Source organism: Cornus florida, unplaced genomic scaffold (assembly GCF_030987335.1).
Source record: "Cornus florida cultivar Cherokee Brave unplaced genomic scaffold, ASM3098733v1 CherokeeBrave_3.0.0_Hap2_Chr09, whole genome shotgun sequence".
NCBI lineage: Eukaryota > Viridiplantae > Streptophyta > Magnoliopsida > Cornales > Cornaceae > Cornus > Cornus florida.
Genome location: NW_026775579.1, coordinates 96,083,465 through 96,099,530, shown reverse-complemented (window position 1 = coordinate 96,099,530; position 16,066 = coordinate 96,083,465). Strand labels below are relative to the sequence as shown.

General features: G+C 40.0%; 1 protein-coding gene across 1 annotated transcript; it reads right to left on the bottom strand.

The window, feature by feature from the left end:
* Window positions 1–11,742: 11,742 nt before the first annotated feature.
* LOC132273203 (uncharacterized) lies at window positions 11,743–13,698 on the bottom strand. The gene is made up of 2 exons (XM_059774219.1): window positions 13,285–13,698; window positions 11,743–13,095 (listed from the first exon to the last, which is right to left on the bottom strand). The coding sequence occupies exons 1-2, from the start codon at window positions 13,696–13,698 to the stop codon at window positions 11,743–11,745; spliced, it is 1,767 nt and encodes a 588-aa protein (XP_059630202.1).
* Window positions 13,699–16,066: the final 2,368 nt, after the last annotated feature.

The following is a 16,066-nucleotide window of genomic DNA, read 5'->3' as shown; positions in this document are numbered from 1 at the left end:
TGGGTTGGAATTAGCGTTTTGATCTAATCCGTCCCTCCGTATGTCACCGTCCCATACCGGTACATACATGCATATGATCCACAGATGATGCACATTCAAATGAACATCAAATATATCCAGAAACAAATATAATAACAATCAAATATAGACAAGATCCTATTATGCATCCAGTATATGATTATAATCATAGATCCTCCTTTTAAATTGTTAAAGTATTGATAAACAATTTAAGCCATCCATTTCCATATAATTGACAGAACAGAAATTATGACAGTTCAGCAATTATCATCCATAACATAATATAATGAATAACAGAATTATAAACTGCACATTATACTAGAATTCCCCACCAATACATCCATACTAGTTCATTTACATTATTAAAACGAAGACTAGTATATAAATCCGCCTCAATCCTTGTCGGCATGTAAATTAATATTTAATTCTCATGGCGACTATTTAATCCTCAACTATAAGTCCGAAGCATGATCTAATGATACTCAGATATAAAAACTGAACACATTTTATTTGAATGCCAAAACCACCTCCATGCTAGTCCATTTAGTTTTCTAAAGCGAGACTAGCAATTACAACTTCCACTGCTCCTGACAGCATATAATTTAGTATCTAAATTTCATGATGTCTATAACTATAGTAGAAACCAACATTCCTGGGGCCCATACATTATATATTTCATTTATATAACCTCACAAAAACAACTTTTATTTTAGTCCATTTAATTTACTAGTACCACGCTAGAAATTAACCCTTCCACCCTCCTTGACTGCATGCTTAGTTAATAATTAAAAGTCATGACATCCACTCCCATAGCCTCAACCAATAATTCTAGGTCTTTTAATAAATTAAATACATCATTTTAAAACCTCTCCATTAAATTTGCTTAAACATCACGACAAGCAATTTAATTTCTTCCAAGCCGTAAACCGCATGTGAATTTAATTTTAAATCCCAAGTTGATCAAGTTCCTAACATGAATTAATCATTCATGGGTATAATTAATCATTCTTGGGTATAATCCTATTTAATTACATCATTCAAATCCATCCAACCAAGTTTAAACACACACTGGAGCCCTGAAATCACAAAATTCACGTATTGGGCACTTTATAAAATTGGAGCCGGCTCCAATTTTAGGTTGAGCCGCCTCAACATCTTGTGGAGCCGTCTCCACTTCAATGGAGCCGCCTCCATTGAAGTGTGGAGCCGCCTCCATTGAAGTGTGGAGCCGCCTCCACTTCCCCAGCCTCCGTTTTTCACTCTCTGCTTCCTCTGTTCTTCGTCTTCGCTTCCAGTGGAAATTCCAACTGTCTATTCTAAGTTTCTTAAGAATTTTAAAGGTTCAATTTAAGCCCAAATACTCCTAGAAACTTCTCCAATTCCATTATGAATTAATTGACAAAAAATCTAAACTGAAAACAAAAACAGTTTATGTTTCTCTGTTCGTCTTCCTTGATTCCGGTAAAGTTCCATCATCTATTCCAAAAGTTTTCTTAAAGTTCCTAAGGTGCAAGATAAGTCCCAACAGTCCTAGAAACTCCTTACATTCCTTTATGAATTAATTTACCAGAGTTTAAAACATAATCCAAACAGTTTATGCAAAGAAAGTAAACCTCAGTTATTTATACGTTAATCAGTTTACAGTCCCGCAAATATGCATCAAACACCAGTTTTAAAATTTTGATTAATTCCTGGAGACTATATAGAATGCACAGAACACAAGTTTATAGGAAGGAGATAGAATGAAGCTTGCCTTTAGGTTTCGGTTTGAAACCTTACAACGCCGTTTATGGAGTTTCCGACGAATTCCCACTGCTCAGTTCAATCTCACAGTAACCATACCTTCCTCATTGACATGAGCTTTAATCCAAAGCCCTTTCCCAATTCCCTTCATGTTTTCCCCTCAACCTCTCTGTTTTTCCTCTCTCCAGACACTATGTGAATAGGGTTTACTCAAACCCTTGCAGACACATATATTGTTCTATATATAGACTTTTATTTAAACCTACGTCTAATTCCAATATGACTTAAAAGTCGGCTAAACCTAACTTCTTAACCCAACGTGAATACATAAAACATAAAACCCTAATTCAAAGAGGTAAATAAAACAGAGAAAATAAATTAACAAATTTTATAGCTACCAATTAAAAACTACCAAATATAAGCTACCAAATACACGTCAAATAAAACATCAATAATCAATTAACAATTAACTTAGAACAAACTCAATCTATCACAAAATCGATCTCGCGACTAGGTGGGAACCCTGGAATCTCCTGAAATACATCTAGGAAATCTTATACAATCGGTATGTTATCCAATGACACAGTAGTTCCCTCATCCGTTTCCTCTTCCACATGGAACAAATAGGTGTTAATGCCCCCGCTAGAACGCGGCATAGCGACAACACACATGTTCTGACCAAGTATGGTAAACACAATAGACCAATCAAAACAATTAACTTGGGCATGGTAGTGAGACAACCAATCCATCCCAAGTATCACATCATAAGTGTGCATGTCCAGGACCAATAGGTTGGCTAGAAATCTGAGTCTGCCAATATCTAGTGTCACAGGCTCATCACTCTCATGTATAATAGCTGTATCGCCTAATGGTGTAGAAATACCCTGAGTTTTAGTGCATACCCTCGTCCTCATCCCAGATAAAACAACAAAAGTCCTAGCTACAAATGAGTGTGTAGAACCTGTATCAAATAAAACACGTCCATAAAAACCATGTATAGGAAACTTACCCTCAACAGCCTGAGGTGCCTGCATATCCTGTGGCTTAGGGTTGTACACCCTGCCATAATGTAGCTACTGCGGTGCCTGTCCCTGAAGCTGCGGCGGTGTCGGTAATGCCGGATAAGTCTGTCCTTGAATCCGAGGAACCTGTGGAGCTGGTAGAGGCACTGGCGCCCTTTGCCCCTGCTTCACATGCTGTCCCTGCCCCTATCTTTGTCCCTGTCCTTGTCTAACTGTAGGACACTGCCTGGAAGTACGACCATACTCTCCACAAGTGTAACAACTACCCTGGAAAGTACCAAATGGCCTCCTCTGTCTGTTAGCCTGTGGTTGACCCTGTCCTGCATGTGGTCCCCCATTCTGTTGACGCTGAATAGGTGCCACATCCTTGGGAGCATCTGAACCACCCTTGTGCTTCTTCCAAGGCTGCTGTCCCTGGAATCTGCCCTTGTCGTTCTGTCGGTGTCCGTTCCCATTCCATTTCTCAGCTGACTGATTAGCAAAGTCTCTATCACCCTGCTTCTCACCCTTGGCCTGTCTGAAGTTTACGGTCAACTGATACTATTGTAGAGCAGCGTCTACCACATGAGCATATGTAGTATAAGTTGGACTACCTGTAATAACTCTCTTGATAGACCACATCAGTCCCTTAACGAAACTGTTGCACTTCTTCTCCTCCGTATCCACCAACTCCGGTGCAAAAAGAGATAAGCGCGTGAACTGCTGCTCATACTCCGCCACTGTCATGTTACCCTGTTGCAGATTAAGAAACTCAGTCTTCATGGCTGCCCTGACTGCATAAGGGAAATACTTCTCATCAAAGCGTGCACTGAACTGATCGTAAGTCAATGACATCCTCTCCTCTGTGGTGGTAACTGACTCCCACCACTGTAGTGCATCCCCAACGAGCTTGAAGGTAGCAAGCATCTGCTTTTGAACCTCCGTGCACCGAACCAAGCAAAGATGTCGCTCGATATCCTGTTTCCACTGGTGAGCTACTTTTGCATCGGTAGAGCCTGAGAACTCAGGTGGACTCCCCTTTATGAAAGAACTCCTAGCCTTCTCCCAAGTATCAGTCTGAATAACCGGTGCTGGTAACTGTGCTGGCTGTACCTGAGGCTGATTCCGAAGAGCAGCCGTTACCCTTGCTTCTATAGCCTGAGCAATAAGGTTATTAATGTGAGGAGGATACTCTGGATCTCTGACCTGATCCTGAGCCTGCTGAACCTCCTCCTGCTCCTCCTGAAACCCAGGCATTTACTGTTCTTCCTCTCTTTGCCGACGTTGTAAGCGTTCCTGCTGCCTACGTGCCGCTCTCCTCTGTGGACTGTTCATGTTCTGTCCTCTTCTAGTGTTAACCATGCTGTTAACATAAAAAGACAGACATTAGTATGAGTTTAAATGAACGGTCAAGGAATTCAATGAATCCTAAACTTAAACTCTAATCAAGAGAAAACGTTACGCGGAAGACTTAATACGAAACACCCTAGAGACACTTGAACCTGGAGTGCTCTGATACCAACTGTGATACCCCTCGGATCCGAGATGCAGGTTGATCAGGCCCAGGCTCAAACCCGAGGGATATCAGACAATTAAAGTATTTTAAAACGAACACGGATTACAAAATAATGAAGAAAATAAATAATAACGCTGAAAGAATTCTAAATTAAAAATCCTCAAACTATAATTATTAAAATCCGATAATCCAAAACTCCATAAGTTTAACAACTTGGGAATCCATCCTTGTGGACCCCTAATTGTAATACCCCTAATTTTAAAAGAATAGTCTCGGTATTTATTTATTTGTTTTAATTATATTTTTAATTATTTAATTGATTATTTGACTAATTGTTTATGTGTTTAATTGAATTAGGTATTACTTGATTATTTGATTATGTGTTTATGTATTATTTTTATTTATCCATGTGTTAATTGTTTAATTAGATTACGTACTTAAATGGTATTTTGATTAATTGTAAATTAAATGTTTTCGTTTCTTTTATTATTTTATTTTATTTTTCTTTTATGGTTATGGTTAGTAGTAATTGGCCAACCAATTGGGTCCCATGGACTACTTGGATAGGAGGTCGGATGTGTATGGATTATTACCCGTGAATAATTATGTATGTATATATATAGATATATATTATATACATATATAAAAAGGAAAGTAATTTATTAATTACTTTTACGGTAACTTGGGTAGTAATATTTAATCTGATATATATGTTTTATATTTAAATAATAAAAATATACATAGATTTGATACGTGTTATGTTTCAAGTTATTGTATAATATTATGGTAACTTAAGTATTATTGGATAATCTATTAATAAATAATGGAATGTTTATAATTTATTTATTTAATAAACATATACATAAATTATATACGTAACATATTTTACTTACCTTTTTAATATATATAAAAGGGAAAGTAATTTATTAATTACTTTTATGGTAACTTAGGTAGTAATATTTAATCTGATGTATATGTTTAAATAATAAAAATATACATAGATTTGATATGTGCTATATTTTAAGTTACTTTATAATATTATGGTAACTTAAGTATTATTGGATAATCCATTAATAAATAATGGGATGTGTATAATTTATTTATTTAATAAAGATATACATAAATTATATACGTAACATATTTTACTTACCTTTTTAATATATATATATTTTTTTAAGTTGACTTGGATTGGGAAAAAGGTTAGGGTTATTTTATTTAGCCTATAAATATATAGCTACAGGTTGTAAATGGGGGTTAGAAATATTCACGTGATATATTCTAGAGAAAGAGAGTTAGAGAAGGAAGGAAGGAGGAGAAAAACTCTGTAGAGAGAAGATCAAGGAAGAAGAAGTTTAACTTTCGATCCGAAAGTTTAAGGCAAGTTCTTCTTCTATCTCTTTCCCTTTGATTCGTGTTTCTATGCATGCCTAGGAAATTCCAGGATTTATTAAACACACAAAATTAAATAATTATGCATGTTTAATTGGATTAGAACATAGATTTTATGAATTTGGTTCATATCTGTTCTTGTGTTATGAATTGATAAATACATGGTTTTGATTTGATTTCCGGTGTGAATTTTTACATGTTTAAATTATGTATATTTCATATTTGTGGAATGATGGAACGTAAAAACATGCCTAGGATTCCTAAACATTAAATAGGAACTAGGTTTGGGTTTAAATAAATTTAAATAGACTCAATCATAATGATGCTTGCTATTTGAATGTTTTAAACAAACGAATGAATTTAATCTTTTACTATGTTTTAACAATTGAGATTAAATGTGTAGGATGAATTGGATATGGAGAATGCTTATTTGACGGTATAATAAAATATCATCATATGTATAAGATTCAGTTTATGTAGGACATATGATATAGGAAACTTAAATAAATAATAAGTCATTCCTATTTTGTGATAACTTGATATCATATTATCATAGTTATTTCTGGATTGTTTGATGTATTTCCTTAATCGTTACATCAATTGTTGAATTGTGTGATTTAATGCACCGGTATGGGACGGTGGCATTATAGAAACGGATTAACTTATCAGTTAAGTCCTACCTATTTTATATAAGGGAATGGATTAACTAAAATGTTAAGTCCTACTTATATTCAAGTCAGGTCAGCTGAACAAGTTGAATGACTTATGAATGATTAATTTATTATATGAGGGAATGGATTAACTAAAATGTTAAGTCCTACTTATATTCAAGTCAAGTCAGCTGAACAAGTTGAATGACTTATGGAGGATTAATTTATACCGGATAGGATGGTTACTAGATTATATATATATAAGTATGGTGCCATGATATGAGCTTAAGTCTCAGGATCAGTGATCAGGGTGCGTATATCGCCAGGGATGTGTAACTAGATATGGTGTAGTTGTGTACCCTAGTAGGTCTAGGTATTCATGCCCACTATATGTGCGTTTTGCATGTTGCCTACTATTCAGGTTGAGACAACCCTATAGTCTAGTGAGGTTCCTTTAGTGTTTGTATATATATATATATACGGACTACTAGTTACTATTGGATTGACTAGGATGTATACGTGTATCGGATCTCTGCTTGGACTGTAGTAGAGTAGAACTTGTTTGTGGGCCTGACCCACCATTATTTTTCAGGTGTTCGTCAGGAGTAGAGGTTGTTCGTGCTGAGTAGGGATTAGTCTACTTCATTCTTCCGATGCTACATAGGAGTTCCTTTATGATTCAGTTTCTTGATTTAGACAGTTATTGCTGTCATTTGTTTAGTTTGGATTTTCTAGGGGTCCACACAGTATGGATTCCCGAGTTGTACTTTGGAGGATCAATTGTATCAGAAGAGTTTATTAATTAATGAAAATATATTCTGAGGTTTATTATTAGATTATCATTTTAGTTTCTTTTCAGCAGTTTATTTATTCTTCTTTATTCTCTTGTACTCTGTGTTCGTTTATTATCAAATTGTTTTGATATCCCCGGGTATTCGGGCGTGGGCCTGGCCAACCTGCATTCAGAAATTCGGGGGTATCACAGTATTGTGAAGACCTTGTGGGCGGATGTGCCTTGAGCAGGTGCGAGAGACACTGTCAGGCTACCACACTGACGAGCTACGGGTGCACAGTCCCACATCGCCTCGGTAGAGGAAATGTGAAGTACTTATATGTAAGTGTGTCACCTCCAATTGGTATGAGGCCTTTTGGGGTGAAGCCCAAGAACAAAACCGTGAGGGCTTAGGCCCAAAGCGGACAATATCATACCATGTGGTGGAGTGGGTCGTTACAAATGGTATCAGAGCCTGACCCAGCCGGAAGTGTGCCGACGAGGACGTCGGGCCTCCAAGGGGGGTGGATTGTGAAGACCTTGTGGGCGGATGTGCCGTGGGCGGGTGCGAGAGACACTGTCAGGTTACTACACTGACGAGCTACGGGTGCACAGTCCCACATCGCCTGGGTAGAGGAAATGTGAAGTGCTTATATGTAAGCGTGTCACCTCCAATTGGTATGAGGCCTTTTGGGGTGAAGCCTAAGAGTAAAACCGTGAGGGCTTAGGCCCAAAGCGGACAATATCATACCATGTGGTGGAGTGGGTCGTTACACTAATAAAATCCCAAACTGAAACTGAAATAACTGAAATGAAACATAAAGCTAAACATAGAGAGCAGTCTTACGTAAACGAAGGAGTGAGTGTCTGTATCTGCTCTGCACGTCCAAGCTCTAACCCTGGAACTGATGAACATCTGAAAAATAAAGCGTGGGTCAAGCCCACATGCAAGTCCTATTCTACTACGATCCAAACAGTAATCCGATACGCAGATACATCCTAGATAGCTCAACAATATCTATCTAGTCCATACATATATATATCCACACTAAGGGACATTCACTGGACTACAGTAGGGGTCTCAACCTGAATAGAAGACAACATGCGAAAGCGCACCCAAAGGTGGGTATGAGACCTAGACCTAACAGGGTACACCTCAACCTACTTTAACCAGCTACGTATCCACTACATATACGCACCCTAACCAACGAGTCTAAGACTCAAGCTCATCTCGTGGTACCATAAACATATATATAAAGTTCGTCCAAAACCAGGGTATGTCATTCAAATACTTATTAAGATAACATACAATATACAAACTAGTTAGTCACTCAACTTATTCAGTTGATATGACTTAACTACCATCCATTAATCCAGGAAGCCATTCAACTTAGTTGCAGTTGATCTGACTTAGTCACAATTAGGATTCAATATTTTTCAATCCATTCCTTTAATCCGATGGGTTAGGTTTAAGCGTTTTGAGCTAAACCATCCTTAGTATGTCACCGCCCCATACCGATGCATACAATCCTCCATATCCTTGTAAATTACAACACATGCATAATAAGCTAATAATTTACAATCTAAACCATTATCCATATCATTGCAGAAAAGTATTTAGAATTTCAGCAATATAAATCCCAGCATTAATTCATGTAATTGCACTAGAGAATTTGATATTCCAACAATTAACATCCAGAGCATGCATAGTTCAAACTTTAAATATAAAATGATCTATCATGCATCCAATATAAGATTTATAATCTTATTTACAATTCATTATGTTGCCCAAAATTTAACTAAACAATTTGGTTCTTTCCATCCATTATCAGTATGCTAAGTTATATGCTTTTATACTGATTCATCCTTTAAATAATTTATAGAAATTATTTTCAAATCTATTTTGTCCAATTCCTTAGGCCTAAGAGATGTATTATACACTCTAGAACTTTCCCTAGTCCATTTAACCCATTAGATTTAATTAAAATAGGTTTTAAAACAAATCTGGGCATTAAAAACCAAAAATCCTAACTCAGCCGCCTAAGTTACAACTAAGCAGCCTAAGTTACCAACTGAGGGGGCTGAATTGCTAACTGAGGGGGCTGAATTGCTAACTGAGGGGGCTCAGTTGCGAACTAAGGGGGCTGAATTGCTAACTTAGGCGCCTCAGTTGCGAACTTAGGCGCCTCAGTTAGTGCTGGGGTCTTCTTCTTCGTCTGTTCAGCCTCTGTAAACCCTAAAACTTCATTGTTAAGGCCCCTAAGCTTCAACCTAAGTCTCATACGTCCATACTAAATTATTTTAAGTGTTTTAGTAGGCAAAGATTCAAGTTAAACTACAAATCATACACAAAGATCCAAGAAAATAATGAAATCACACACAAGTATATATAACCATAAAACTCTCAGTTTCAGTCCGTTAAGCATGCATGATTACTTCGTTTTATCATTAGTTAAACCCCTGGAATATAGCTAGGCATGCACAGAACACAAATTAAAGGGAAAGAATAGAACAAAGACTTGCCTTAAGTTTCAGATTTGAAACTCTAAACTGTCGTCTCCTGAATTTTTCGATGAAGTTTCCGACTGTTGTTCCACCTCCGTCACTCTTGGTTTAGTCTTAGTTGAAATCCACAACCCTAGCTTCCCTCCCTGATCCCTCTCAAGTTTCCACTCTCTGTTTTCTTAAAACCACAACTGTTGCTCTCTGTATTTTACTACGTATATGGGTTTTGTTTTAAAACCCTAGGTAGAACTCGTACATGTATAATTATAGGCTCAGTAATCCAACCCTAACCCTTGTATAATGTGAGCCCTAATGCAACACTTAATTGGCCCAAGAATAACCTAAATTATAACCTATGTCGGCTAATACGTGAAAATATAGAAAAACACAATTCTAATTTAAACCAAATTAATTAAATAAAATCAATTTTCAAATAAGGCAAATAAAACATCATAATACAATTTAATTTAAACAATTTACAATAAAACAAAATAAAACACTTTAATCAATTAATTAACACAAAATTAAATGTAAATAACCATAAAAAAAACACACAATTAAAATAACCAATAAAATAACACGCAATTAAATAATTAAATAAAATATTAAACAATTAAATAAATGCGAGGACTATCCTTATAAAATTAGGGGTATTACAACCAACATTAGAAGCCACCGCGCCACTAGTCTCGAGATAATAGGTCGCGAGAGCAGGTACCTCAAAGGGTCACATTTGGTGATGAGGTGGATGGTATGAGCCAAAAAGTAGTGGCGAAACTTTTTGGCCGCAAATGCTAGAGATAGACAATGACGCTCTATCGGAGAATAGCGTGCTTCAGCTTATGTAATACACAGGGCATTCTCGGCCATCCTTTTCCTGGGCAAGAAGCGCTCTTATGGAGCGTTCAGTCGATGTAATGTAAAGCCTGAGGGGGACCCCGATCTAGGGAGCTATCATGGTGGTGGTCGATGCTAACAACTTCTTGAGTTGGTCAAAAGCCCGTTGATGATCCTCATTCCACTTAAACTCGGAGCTTCTTTTCATCAAGGTGCCAAAAGTGTGCGTTATCTCGGCAAGCGCTGGTATGAAGCGTCGTAGGTATGAGACCCGCCCTACTAAACTCTTTAGCTGTTTGAGGGACCGTAGCGGGGGCATTTCCATGATTGCCCGAGCCTTACTTTCCTCAATACCCACACCTTGCCGATGAACCATAAATCCCAGGAATCGGCCTACTTCGACACCAAAGGCACATTTCAACAGATTCATTCTCAGCTTGTACTTTCGACACCTTTCGAAAACACTTCTCAAGTCAGCCAAATGATCAGCCCAAGCTCGCGATTTTACCACCTGATCATCCACATAATCTTCCAATTGCCTGTGCAATATATCATGGAAATCAGCTGTCATGGCTCGCTGATATGTGGCCCCGGCATTCTTTAGGCCAAAGGGTATGACCGTGAAGTAGAAATTCCCCATGAGGGTACGAAATGCCATTTTTTCCGCATCATACTGCGCTATCCTGATCTGATTGTACCCGTTATATCCATCCATGAAAGAGAACATTTCGTGCCCTGAGGTAGAGTCTACCAAACTATCAATCAAGGGCAGCGGGAAATCATCTTTAGGGCATGCCTTGTTTAAATCTCTGAAATCAACACAAATCCTGATCTTTCCATTCTTCTTCTTTATTGGGACCACATTCGCCAGCCACGTAGGATGCTGAATCTGTTTGATAAAGCCGGCTCGTAAAAGCCGCTGCATCTCCTCTGTTATTTGTAGCTTAAGCTCCGGCTGAAAACTCCTTTGCGCTTGCTTAACTGGGCATGCGTCCGATCGCACATTAAGATGATGAGCCACTACCCGAGGGTCTAATCCTAGCATCTCTTTGTACGTCTAGGCAAAGACATCTTCAAATTCCTTAAGTAGGGCTATCAATGCCAACTTTTCATTTTGCTCCAACTGCTTACTTACATAGATCACCCGGTGACAACCGTCAGTGGCTAGATTGACCTCTTCCAGCTCTCCCTGGGTAAGCCAGACAGATTCGGCTGACTCCATTTAACCTCGTCCTCATGGCTCGGAGACTCTACTTGACATGTCTCCACACGGAGGCGCAGCCTCGCCCGAGATCGTGCTCCCCAACACCGTTATAAGCGGTCGGCGATCCTCCCGTTGGCCAGACGTATTCTCTTGCAAACGGTCGGCCCCTTCTGACTGGTATTCGCTCCTGGCATCTTTTCACTTCCCTGTCGGTCGATGGCCTCCCACTTCGGTAGAGGGTAAGCCTTCAATGGTTGGGGTTCCTCCGCCTCCTCTAGTTCATTAAATAATGCAACCTCCACCATATGAGACTCCCTGTTGGTGAATGGTCGATCAGAACAGCGGATCGTTACTTGCTTCCCGTTCCAGAACCCCTTCATACACTGGTGGTACGAAGATGGAACAATTCCAAACTTATGCATCCAACCGCGACCCATAAGTAAGTGATAAGAAATGTCTGAATCAATGAAATGGAACTTAACTGGGCCTTTGAATTTTCCAATAACCAACTCGGTTGTCACATATCCCTTAGTTCTTCGAATATCACTCCCAAACCCGGTAATTTCAGTCGACTTCTGGATAAGCTTCTCGCTTGGCAGTCCAATGCGACGGAAGATTTCCAACGGCATGATATTGAGGGATGAACCATTGTCAAGAAACGCCTGCTTAAGTTTGACCTCATTGAGAGAGGCCGTAACATACAACAGCCTGTTGTGCGGTGTAGGAACACATTTGTCTTTTTCAGTAAAGACTATGGCCGACCCGGTCGATCTCTGAGGTACTGGGAGTGATATGATCGACGCAACTTCCTTTACACCCTCCTTCGCCGCCAACCACAGGAACTTAGCAATTTCTTTCTGAGCAAGAGGAGAGAAATCCATCTTTTGAACGATATTTTTGACTGGTGCGGTTTCCAACAAGCGGAATGCATCGAGATCGTCTTCCCTTACCAGCGCGACCTGGGTGACACTGTCCCTATGCTGATGGTAGTCATTGCTAGGCAAGGAAACATCCTCCTGAACTCGTTCTCCGTCATTCACTACGCCGGAGACCATCATTGCAGCTCCTTGATCATGTGCAGGAAATGGTTCCTCCCTTACATCCCTGGGAGGGAGGATGAGTTTGCCATTAGCAATCTGTCTATGGAAAGTATTTCGCAAAGCCCAACAATCGTAGGTAGGGTGGCGAGTATGCCACTGATACATGCAGTATTTGGGGTAAGCCATTTCTTCTGCAGTAGGCTCGCGAAGAACCTCAGGCAGTCTGATATCTCCATGTTGGATCCACTTCTTAAGAATGGTTTCCACCTCTTCCGGGGTGCATGGGAACGGAGGAGGTGCCTCGTCCGGATTCTTTGCTCGAGGGGCGCGGGCTGGCCTCGTATTCCTTTTGCTGTTCGGCTCATCTGCAGCCGAAACCTGAGGTCTACGTCTGCCTCGGTACTTTTCTTGCGTAGCGCCCTATGCACAGATAGCAAGGTTACTCACCAAATTCCGAGATGCCTCTATCAAATCGGCAAAATTGGGTAACTTTAAGTTAATGAGATGGATTCGGTAGGATCCTTGCATGCCCTGTATGCATATCTTGGCCAGTACTTCTTCTTCATGGGTTTCGTAACATTCCATGGCTCAATCACGAAATCTATGGACATGTGTAAGCAAGTCTTCACCAGGACCCTGAATCTCCTTAATCAAAGAAAGAGTAGTCACCCTTTCCTCTGCCTGAAAGAACTTCAATTGGAAAATCGTGGCTAATTGGTTCCAAGTAGTGAGCGACCTGGACTCTAAATTCGCATACCATTTGTAGGCCCTATCTGTGAGAGTTTTTGAGAACTCTCTAAGTCGCAGTGTGTGATCGTTTCTAAAGGGCCCCAAAGCTTTAATAAACCACACTACATGCTCCCGCGGGTTCCCTTTCCTCGCATCAAATTTGCTGAACTTAGGGGTCAGATAGCCCGGGGGATAAGGGAGGAGTGCGATGGATTGTGCGTAGGGTGGTTTGGGAGCTATTTCTTGCATCAACATATTTTTTTCATTTCGTAGCAGTGCTTGCAGATCCGCCATAGTTACATACGGCGACCGCTGCACGAGATCTTGCTGACATCCGAGCTCCTCTGATCCCCCATCCCCGCGTTGTGCCTCCCTTCAGCTGGTACTTGGCATACTCAACCTTGCGGGTGCCGTGAGGGGAGTGCTGAAAAGAGTTCGGCGGGCCCAAGGTAGCGCGTCTCGTGACCATCTACATCGGCCAGTGGCTCGTCTTACTTCAACTGATGATGAGAGCGAATGTCGTATCAAGTTTTCTAGGGTCACGTGTCCCCCAGCAAGCTTGTTGGAGGGGATGCTGCTTGGGCCTAAATCTCGTTGAGGTACCTCTTTATCGACAATCTCCCGCAGCAATGTCACCACTTCTCTTTGCGTGCCCTCTAACTGTTCCATCCTATGAGACAAAACATTGTGGACTTCAACCAGGGCATCAGGATAGATTATCCTGGTTCCAGGGAAATACGACCCAGGCATACTCACAGATCCGTTATAGCCCTCATTTAAAGCAGGGTTAGTTTGAGAAGGTGGACTGATCTCCCGTATGTTTGACATATACGAAGCGCTCCTCCCCAGCAGAATTGCCAAAATGTTGATGGTAGTTCATGAATAGGATGAGGAGATCGTTCCACGTAGGCCAAGAATGCTGAGATCAGTATCTAAGTGGAGATCCAAGCAACATAAGGGATTCTCTAAGTTTAGAGATTAAGAAAGGGAAGGCTGACTTTGGTATCGCGTGAGCTCGAGCTTGTCAGGGAATAACTGTTAATGTGGTAGTTGTGTGCTTTTAAGGCTGATTAACACCCCTATTTATAGTGTTTACCTCTTCGGTCAATGTCTTTTGGTCCTTTAGCTGAGCCCGTTCTTATCCAAAGGTTTGATGGTCTCTTCTTCTGACAGATGAGACATTGATGGATGGGTCGCAGCGCTTTGCCCCCCGGTTAAAGGAGGTAATGGCGCTCCTTAATTAATATGGGTCTTATCAAACGTCTTTCACAATTAATGTGTTTCTTATCCTTCATTGCTCGAGCTTAGGTACCAAGTATCCTTTCCCCCTTGTGTTGGCCTCGGGCTGAGGCGACCCCTTGGATCTCAGCCACCTATCCACATGTCCTCAGATTCCCGTGCTTCAGTGGGGATCGGTCCCTTTCAAGGTCCTGCCTTCATGACCTCATAAGGTCCTATCCCAATTTTATTCCGAGGTCCTCTTTGCTGAGGAGAGAAGTGTGTAAACAGGTTAGTCGAGGTCGTTCTTTGAGAGAGCGTCCTCGAACGAGCCAGGGGGGAAGAGCCCATCCGACTGGAGCGAGGCGCGTCCATAGTGGAGGAAGAGTAGCGACCCTTTCCTCGGCCAGTGAGTTCAGTTATCGGATAGGTAGCTCGAGAATACCTAATCCATTATGGGCACACCAGGTCAGCGCTGGCCAGTTGTGCCTATATTACAGAGGTGGCGCCACTTAATCAGCTATCGTGGCGCGGTCATCAACAAAAGCTAGCACAAGAGACTTAAAATACTGATGAACCAAAAAATGTTCTCATCCATGATGAATTCTGCACTACTAATCACTGTAGTTAGTGGTATGGATTAGAACAGCTGGTGCATTTTATTAAATCTTTTATTATAAAATTAGAAGCACCTGATAATTGGTAAGACGAAGGATATTAATTCTGGAGCTTGAGACGGTGAAAAGGTAACATATTAATTCTGGAGCTTGAGGTGGTGAGGTAGCATATAGTGCATGTGTGTATATATATATATATTGTATTAATTAGCTAGCTTAGTATTCAAGAAACTAATCATTAGCAATCTAAGAATAATAAGCTTGGTATTCAAGTTATCTATATCTATATATACATATATAGTATTAGCTTCAATTTCACTTTAAATAAAAGAAACTCATTAGCACATACATAAATAAAGATCTATCATTTATTTCTTTGGTGTTCAGGCAATATGCCATTGCCAGAGGGATATATGTTTAAACCAACAAACCAATAACTCATCCGTAATTACTTGGCAAAGAAGGTTAAAGGGGAAGAACTGCCATCCAATGCAGTGATTGGCATGAATGTCTACAACCACCAACCCTGGTTGCTTTACTGTATGTATATCGATCATAATCTCCTCTCTCTCATCTCTTTCTTAATTTGGATATATATGTGTGTGTGTGTATATATATGTATGGATGTTTAATTAAGTTTAATGACGCTGTCTTGCCCTCAAGTTAAATGACGCAGTAAAATAGTACTAAAATTGACGTCGTTTTCCCCTTAAGTTAAATGACGCCGTTTTCCCCTCTCCTCCCCCCTTCATGTTTTCTTGAAACCCTAAATAAATGCCGCAGCCGCCATATGCCCAGACCAACTCCTTTGACAGAGATGACGAGAA